The sequence below is a fragment of the Oncorhynchus gorbuscha genome, linkage group LG03, assembly GCF_021184085.1.
Source record: "Oncorhynchus gorbuscha isolate QuinsamMale2020 ecotype Even-year linkage group LG03, OgorEven_v1.0, whole genome shotgun sequence".
Lineage (NCBI taxonomy): Eukaryota > Metazoa > Chordata > Actinopteri > Salmoniformes > Salmonidae > Oncorhynchus > Oncorhynchus gorbuscha.
The window spans coordinates 79,918,282-79,928,073 of record NC_060175.1 but is presented as its reverse complement, the minus strand read 5'-3'; the positions used below and the strand labels follow the sequence as shown (position 1 = coordinate 79,928,073).

At 39.2% G+C, this 9,792-nt stretch overlaps 1 protein-coding gene across 1 annotated transcript; it reads left to right on the top strand.

Moving 5' to 3' along the window:
• Positions 1 to 9,412, top strand: LOC124031985 (properdin-like). Its single transcript, XM_046343885.1, has 10 exons — positions 1 to 137; positions 6,005 to 6,149; positions 6,267 to 6,448; positions 6,547 to 6,717; positions 6,846 to 7,040; positions 7,220 to 7,393; positions 7,707 to 7,895; positions 8,629 to 8,740; positions 8,958 to 9,084; positions 9,170 to 9,412. The coding sequence occupies exons 1-9, from the start codon at positions 83 to 85 to the stop codon at positions 9,082 to 9,084; spliced, it is 1,350 nt and encodes a 449-aa protein (XP_046199841.1). The 5' UTR covers positions 1 to 82; the 3' UTR covers positions 9,170 to 9,412.
• Positions 9,413 to 9,792: the final 380 nt, after the last annotated feature.

Below are 9,792 nucleotides of genomic sequence, written 5' to 3'. Positions count from 1 at the left end.
GTGAAACATTAACCAGATAAGCCTGCTAGAGTGGACAGAGAGCTTACAGTAAGAAGTACTAGGCATAGACAAAGACAGAGAAATGGTGCAGTTGTTGTGGACTTCATTAGTGTTGCTGATGACAGTAAGGGAATCAGGTCAGTGCCTTTACTATTGTTGTTTAAGTAACACTAGAATAAATGTGATATTTAAAAATATTGATTTGTGAACAGCACTTCACTTTACTGCTAGATACCACGTTACTTTTCAATTCTGGCTCTGGCATCATAACTGAGAAGAATGCCATAAGTGATGCTTTTAATCATTTTACCTCGGCAGGCTTTTTGTTTGAGAGAAACGGTGGTATAATTGACCCCGGTCAGTCAATCGACTGCTCTTCCTTCTGCTAGCCTCTAGCCAACATGACGGTTAACCCCTCAACTTCTAGTGAATCTCTGTTTTCATTTCAACAATTTACTACCTGTGATGTGCTAGATGCCTTGCTTAAGATTGATGTAAAAAAAAAAATCCACTGAGGCTGATGTGCTTGATCCATTTTTGCTGCAGTTCTCTGCCACCCTGATTGATTAATCATTAACCCATATTTTTAATCTGACGATTATATCTGGTACTATCCAAAAGGTTTGGAATCCGGCCCATGTTCTACCCCTTCACAAAGGTGTTGACCCTTGTGACCTAAATAAATATTGCCCAATTTTTTTCTTTCTTGCCTAGCTAAAATATGTGAATCCTTGATTAATTCTCAGCGAAGATAGTTTTCTTTGAAATGTATACTAAATGTAAATCAGTTGGATTTTAGACCAGGTCATAGCACTATCTCTGCTGCATTCCTAGTTATAAATGATGTGGTTAACTGTATATTATTCCTTCCAAACCACTCATTGTTGATTTTGGGATTTCCAACTTGTTGTGTAATGTTTATGTCCAATGGCCGATGAGCACCGATACATTTAATCTATAATTTCTCTTCATATGACAAGGATTGAAAAATATTTTCCAGTATATTGTCAATTTGATTCATGACGATGACTGCTTGTCTAGCTTGCTAGCTAAATTTTTGAAAGTATGACGTTGACATGATCAGTCCAATCAAAGCTACGGTAAATAAAACCAAATTTTATCTGTGGCCAATGACCTTGAGCCTTCTTGGATGGGCACTTCTAATGTAAATCTATGGCACCACCCAAGGAGCTTGAATTATCAAGCTCTCCCCGCAAATGTTGCGGTGACATAGTGTCCCCATGAGTGACAGAACACTGAGCCATTCATAGCGCAACAAGAGAACATTACCAACCCCTATGCTCCTTTTTTCCCGCTGGCTGCCCCACCACCACAGAAAGCACTGAGCTAGGCTGAAACACCTGTTTTTTGAAGCTGCCTTACTCAAGAAAGCAAAAAAGAGACAATGTTTGTATGCAGCTTTACTAACTCAATGATTTTCTTTTAACATTGTTTGCAAACTGATATGTAACAAGTACAGTGCATTGCAAAAGTAATCACCGCCCTTGGCCTTTTTCCTATTTTGTTTCATTACAACCTGTAATTTAAATTGGTTTTTATGTGGATTTCATGTAACAGACATACACAAAATAGTTGAAATTGGTGAAGTGAAATAAAAAGAACTTGTTTCAAAAAATTATAACAAATAAAACACTTTAAAGTCATGCGTGCATATGTATTCACCCCCTTTGCTATGAAGCCCCTAAATAAGATCTGGTGCAACCAATTACCTTTAGAAGTCACATAATTAATTAAATAAAGTCCACTGTGTGCAATCTAAGTGTCACATGATCTGTCACATGACCTCAGTATATATACACCTGTTCTGAAAGGCCCCAGAGTCTGCCACACCACTAAGCAAGGGGCACCCCCAAGCAAGCGGAACTATGAAGACTAAGGAGCTCTCCAAACAGGTCAGGGACAAAGTTGTGGAGAAGTACAGATCAGGGTTGGGTTATAAAAAAGTATAAGATACTTTGATCATCCCACGGAGCACCATTAAATCCATTATTAAAAACATGAAATAATATGGCACCACAACAAACCTGCCAAGAGAGGGGCGCACACCAAAACTCACGGACCATGCAAGGAGGGCATTAATCAGAGAGGCAACAAAGTGACCAATGATAACCCTGAAGGAGTTGCAAAGCTCCACAGCGGAGATTGGAGTATATGTCCATAGGACCACTTTAAGCTGTACACTCCACAGCTGGGCTTTACAGAAGAGTGGCCAGAAAAAAGCCATTACTTAAAGAAATAAATAAGCAAACACGTTTGTTGTTTGCCAAAAGCCATGTGGGAAACTCCCCAAACATATGGAAGAAGGTACTCTGGTCAGATGAGACTAAAATGGAGCTTTTTGGCCATCAAGGAAAACTATATGTCTGGTGCAAACCCAACACCTCTCATCACCCTGAGAATACCATCCCCACAGTGATCATGGTGTGGGAATGGCAGCATCATGCTGTGAGAATGTTTTTCATCGGCAGGGACTTGGAAACTGGTCAGAATATAAGGAATGATGTATGGTGCTACATACAGGGATATTCTTGAGGGAAACATGTTTCAGTCTTCCAGAGATTTGAGACTGGGACGTTCACCTTCCAGAAGGACAACGACCCTAAGCATACTGCTAAAGAAACACTTGAGTGGTTTAAGGGGAAACATTTGCATGTCTTGGAATGGCCTTTGCATATTCAAAGTGGTCGTCTGGTTGTGTAAATCAAAAGATACAAACCCCTCAAAAATCTATTTTAATTCCAGGTTGTAAGGCAACAAAATAGGAAAAATGCCAAATTGGGTGAATACTTTCGCAAGCTACTGTCTAAATGCCAAAATAACATGCAACACAGGGAGAAATAAATAAATGTATTTTCTAGCTAAACAGGTGGGGCTCAAACAGGTTGGGCTCTGCCCCACCTGCCCTTAATGACAGGTCGTCACTGGTCTGAACTTCAGTCTACCTTCAATGTATTACAGAAAAACTTTATGGACCAGAAATTAATATTGAATACAGGTAAAACTAAGTCTGTTGTTGTCTAGAGCGCATACAAATAATTTAAACATATGTACTTTGGATGGTGTCCATATTTATCATGTCCCTGATTACAAATATCTGGGCATCTGGATAGATGAAAATCTGTCTTTTAAAATGCATAATGATGAGTTACTATTAGTGGAATTCTAAATTCCTCTGTATTGTTTCCCAATCAGAATTGATTACTCTGTCAATGCATTCTATGGGATTGTAAAACCCATATTATTATAGGAATGGACAGAGCCCCAGTCTTAAACTCAGGTAACAGCGTTTAATTCAAGAGAGTATTGCCTCAAAATACAAAGAACATTATATTTTAAGGAGAGAACATAAAATGACGTCATCAGTTTCTCACACTCTCTCCGATCCACACAATAGCGCAGTGTCTTCAGGTCTGGAGACTGTCTTCTACTCCCCTCATAAAACAAACATTCCAATCTGTCTAAAAGATATAGTCTCCTCTACTAATGGAACATAAAGCAAACATTTTATCTGTCTAAAGAGATATTCCATCCCTCTCCCTTAAACCCGCAAGGTACAGACAATTAATTCGTTTTACTTACATTTTCAGTAACAGCTTAACCAAGAACCCATACATTTCATACCATAACATAATAGTATTAAAATAAATGGTTCTTAAATAAATGTATACATAATTAATAATTTCAACTATAATTTCCTCCAACAGTTACTTAAGAAGCTGAGAGTAAATATGTATTCTATAGAAATAGGTCATGCCTTTTGCAAAATAGTAGAAGTAGAAGGCAGATTATTCAGTTGACATTCCTGTCAGTCTTAGACTATGGCGACATCATATGTATAAATGCAGCTGCCACTTTATTAAAGCCGTTAGATTATCAGAGGCGCTTTATTAGGGGTGACAGTTTCGGTACTCATCCCTGCATTCTCTACCTGAAATTTGCTTGGCCCTCTTTGATGTCACATAGGTTGATACATCGCTATGAAGCCCTTTTACAAAAACTTGACTGTAACTAACATCATTACTAAACTTTAGACTTCCTTCGGTCGCTGTGTTAACTAAAATCTGGTTTACCTTTCTTATACCTTATTTGAGGAACAATCTTCAAAATGTTATTAAAATACTGACCTTATTCATAACCACGTTTTTCTCTCAGCTTGCATTTTGTATTTTTATTTTGATGTGTGTATTTTCTGTAATTCAGCGCATGTGGCAAATAAAGTTTAATTTTAATCTGTAAAAAGAGACCTTAGTGTCAGTATGACTCCCTGACAAACTAAAGGTTTAGCTAAAGGTTCAGTAAAAAATAAATATGGTGAAATACTAGAAAAATGATTGAAGCATTGATTAGAATCTATGAATGATCTACAGTTGAAGTCGAAAGTTTATATACACTTTTATATACACTGTTTACAATTTCTTGTAAACAAACTATAGTTTTCACAAGTCGGTTAGGACATCTACTTTGTGCGCGACACAAGTAATTTTTCCATCAATTGTTTACAGACAGATTATTTCACTTATAATTCACTGTATCACAATTCCAGTGGGTCAGAAGTTTACATACACTAAGTTGACTGTGCCTTTAAACAGCTAGGAAAATTACAGAAAATGTTGTCATGGCTTTAGAAGCTTCTGAAGGGCTAATTGACAAAATTTGAGTCAATTGGAGGTGTACCTGTGGATATATTTCAAGGTCTACCTTCAAACTCAGTGTCTCTTTGCTTGACATCATGGGAAAATAAAAATAAATCAGCCAAGACCTCGGAAAATAAATTGTAGACCTCCACAAGTCTGGTTCATCCTCGGGAGCAATTTCCAAATGCCTGAATGTACCATGTTCATCTGTACAAACAATAGTACACAAACAAAAACACCATGGGACCACGCAGCTGTCATACCGCTCAGGAAGAGATGTGTTCTGTTTCCTAGAGATTAACATACTTTGGTGTAAAAAGTGCAAATCAATCCCAGAACAACAGCAAAGGACCTTGTCTAGATGCTGGAGGAAACAGGTACAAAAGTATCAATATCCACAGTAAAACGAGTCCTATATCGACATAACCTGAAAGGCCGCTCAGCAAGGAAGAAGCCACTGCTCCAAAACCGCCATAACAAAGCCAGACTACGATTTGCAACTGCACATGGGGACAAAGATCGTACTTTTTGGAGAAATGTCCTCTGGTCTGATGAGACAAAAATCCAACTGTTTGGCCATAATGACCATCGTTATGTTTGGAGGAAAAAGGGGGAGGCTTGCAAGCCAAAGAACACCATCCCAACCGTGAAGCACGGGGATGGCAGCATCATGTTGTGGCGGTGCTTTGCTGCACGAGGGACTGGTGCACTTTAAAAAATAGATGGCATCATGAGGAAGGAAAATTATGTGGATATATTGAAGTAACATCTCAAGACATCAGGTTAAAGCTTGGTCGCAAATGGGTCTTCCAAATGGACAATGATTCCAAGCATACTTCCAAAGTTGTGGAAAAATGGCTAAAGGACAACCAAGTCAAGGTATTGGAATGGCCATCACAAAGCTATGACCTCAATCCTATAGAAGATTTGTGTGCAGAACTGAAAAAGTGTGTGAGCAAGGAGGCCTACAAAGCTGACTCAGTTACACCAGCTCTGTCAGGAGGAATGGGCCAGAATTCACCCAACTTATTGTGGGAAGGTTGTGGAAGGCTACCCAAAACGTTTGACCAAAGTTAAACAATTTAAAGGCAATGCTACCAAATACTAATTGAGTGTATGTAAACTTCTGACCCACTGGGAATGTGATGAAAGAAATAAAAGCTGAAATAAATAATTCTCTCTACTATTATTCTGATATTTCACATTGTTAAAATAAAGTGGTGATCCTAACTGACCTCAGACGGGGAATTGTTACTTGGATTAAATGTCAGGAATTGTGAAAAACTGAGTTTAAATGTATTTGGCTGAGGTGTATGTAAACTTCCAACTTCAACTGTATATGTTTCCAGTATCACAGGAGGTGAACTGTTACAGCAGCTTTGATTCTGGAAATTGTGATGATCTCTGGCTACTGGGAGAAGTGACAATGGATGACTGTTGTCTTAACCCTCACTACGGGTACATTGGAGCAGACAGAAAATGCAAGTCTTGTGGGTGAGTACAGAGTAATACGAAATGCTCTGAGACCAGGTTGGTGTCAATGAGTTTCAGATTTGAACATCCAATGTCCCAGTGCAGGATGTGATTTGTTGTGTTTTTTGACACCTGTAGGCCACCTTCATGGTCTGAATGGACTGCTTGGGGCCGCTGCTCTGTCTCCTGTAAGGAGGGAGTTTCGCAGAGACGACGAGAATGCCAGGGTCAGGGAAAATGTGCTCAGACGACTACCCATAGAGAGATTCAGAAACTCGCGTTAGAGACCAAAGTCTGCATTGATTCAAGCTGTTGTCCAGGTACATACCCTCTAACAGACAGGGAACATAAATTTAAAAAATATCAGAAGTCAAAGTATTTTGGGCTTCTTTTGATGATCTTGCCTAACATTTTTAAGAACAAGGCCAATGGAGTAAGTGGGGTCAGTGGCAGCCCTGCTCAGTGACTTGTAATAAGGGCGTAAGAAACAGAGTGAGGACATGCACCGAACCCCAACCTAGATGTGGAGGCAGCTGTGACGGTCCAAGTGAAGAAAAGGAACCCTGCGTGGTAGATCTCATCTGTCCAAGTAAAGACCATCAGGATTTAGACAATACACACTATTCCTTTACGTGCAGTAACCATCACCATACATGATACAAGTTTGGCATGTCTTTCCACTGGAGTAAGTCCGCTCTCCTCTTCTTTTGACTGTAGCTCATGGTGGTTGGTCTAACTGGGATGGCTGGCAGCCATGCTCAGGCACTTGTGGGGGGGAGAATTTACCCAGACCTACACAGCGGCGCAACAGATCATGCAACAACCCACCACCGTCCTCAGTGCCCCCTGGTGACGAATGCCCTGGGTTAGGGAGCAGCACTAGGACCTGTGATGAGCTTCCTTTCTGTCCTGGTAAGTGGCATTGCAAAGCAATCCTATTTTCCTCTGAGGTTCTGACTGCTACCCTAAAGTTTTTACTTGTTTACATACATTTACATTTAAGTCATTTAGCAGACGCTCTTATCCAGAATGTAGCAATGACATGTACTCCTACTGTATATGAAACAAACCTCCCTCTTTATCCTCAACAGTGAATGGTAACTGGGGGCTGTGGGGCCCCCCCAGCTCCTGCTCCGTTACCTGTGGGGTGGGGATTCATGAAATTCTCAGACAGTGTAACAACCCAGCCCCTAAACATGGAGGTCAGCCCTGCTTTGGATCCAATAAAGACCAAAAAATCTGCAATACCAAAAACCATTGCCCAGGTAAAATATTGACAGCCAGAAGAGAACCCATTCCCTCTGCCCATTTCATCAATTATTTACATTTGAGCAAATATTGTTTTTAGCAGAATAGCCATTTGATAAAATTGCCTCTCTTAGAAGGATTCTAGCTGTCAACAGCTGATGTTCAGTTTAGACGTTTATTTCATCACTGTAATTAGAATAATATTATATACTTTTACAGAAATACTATTACTGTATATGGTACTCTGTAGTAAAAACATTGTATCCTTCTTGTCCTCCTAACAACTGAAAGACTTCCCATGAGGATAATAGTTATTTCTTTGTCCAACAGTGGATGGTCAGTGGTCGCAGTGGGGGAGATGGGAAGAATGTAAATCTAATAGAGGAAAAATTCGTTGTCGAAAAATTGGTGGACAGCAAAGACGGCAAAGATGGTGTGAACACACAGGTTTTGATGGGGAGACGTGTGAAGGAAAGATTACAGACTACAGGGCCTGCTATGACATTAACTTTTGTCACTGTGAGTTAAACAAGTTTTAGCTTCCATTTATTAAGCTGTGTTGTTTGCTTTCTTTCATTACATTTTATTCAGCCCAAGTGTTGTATGTTTTTGCAGTGATAATTGGATTATACAAATTATGCATTTCATATGCAGTAGGCTAAAGGCATCCACATGCATAGGTTTGGTTTGCTCCTTGCTGAACTCGGTGAGGTGAAGTGATCGTCTGTGTTCGCATACTCCCTTAAAATACCTTTGCTTGAAAAACAAGAAAAAAGTGGCAATATTACTGTTTGTCCCATTTGAGACGCCGAAGCAACAAGTACACTTCCTGAAAAGAGTCCAAATGAATCATAGATAACTCAATACATCTGTAATTAATTTTGACATTTTTGCAAAGGAGGTCTTAGTCTCGCAATTGCACATTTAACTAAGATGTTTGGGGCAGTATTTCTCAAATGAGAAAATGTGGATGAAAACTAATCATTTGTTGTTTAATGACAAACACTTCATAGAAGAATCCCTACTGTTGACCAATCACAGATGAAGGGGCGTAAACTTCAGCTACCAAACTCCAACAAGCCTAAAAATATATATTGTGTGCTCGAACAGCCAGATAAAATACAGCCTAATACCAAAATGAACAAAAATGTCACAAATGTTTTCATAATATATGTGTGAACTGTTTAGACTGGGAAGAAAATGGTAAGCTTAAGAAGTAATATTCCTCACATAATGCTTCACTTGTGTTTAGTTGATGGTAAGTGGAGTGAATGGAGTGAGTGGAGTCAGTGTGATCCCCCCTGTGGAGAAGGAGCCAAAAGGACCAGAGAACGAAAGTGCATACCTGATCTGTCCGCATATGAGTAAGGAGACTGACTGTATAATATATACTATTCCCTGATTAACCAAGTAGCTTGTGTGTATCCGCTCCTTATCCGCAATTTATGCATGGCTTGGTCTCTGTGGCACATTCAGGATTATCCGGTGCAGTGTGAAATCTATGCACTCTGCTGTGTTTTGCTGTGTCAGGTGTAAATTAGGTGAATCTAACTTTTTATTTGATATTTGTTTCCTTGCCAGTGAGACAGTAGGGTTTCATATTAAGGTTAAAGCCTACTTTGATGGGACACCATTTGCGAACTGTACACTGTTGAAGGACCCAAAACAAAGTCTGGCCTGTATGAATGTTCCTCCATGTGACACATAGGTAATATCTTATTAACACTGCTTTCAGTTACAATATGAATTTCAAATGGAATTTGGTCAGCGCTAATGCTTTCTCTAAATTTCAGAGTTTCCCCCGAATCTTTTGACTGCTTTGAGGAGGACTTAAGACAACTCAACGTTCAACAACCATCAAACCACAAGTCTGGAGGGGAATACACATTGTCAATTTCTAGCAATGTGATTTCACTGCCTTTGGTCATGTGTCTGTGCAGCATTCATGAACCATCAGTAACACAAAGTAGTTTATTATGACTACACTTTTCATAATAGTGTAATTTCCTGAAGAAATAAAAACATTGTTCAATTCATTGCAGCGTATTACTTTAGTCTGAGACATTTTTTTTAATGAGTTGGAGCAATTATGGCAAACTTAATTAAAGCATACAAATTTGGTGAAGTGTTTGACTTTAGGCATTTTAGACTAATTATATGAATATTCCTACTCAAAACCTAAATGTAACATTATGCAATATTTACTGTAGTTAGACTTGTGTGATGAGCAATGCAGGGAAATGGATTGGTGCAGTGTGGATGATAATGTGTTGAAAGTGCTGTGTATGTCTCTGGCAGTTTTTATTGATTTATTCCTGTGTATTCTTCAAACATGTCTGTGAACTCCTGTCTTATACGGGACACCATACAGGAAAGTATCAAATTGCACATTCTTTATTAGCAGAACACTGCTTCC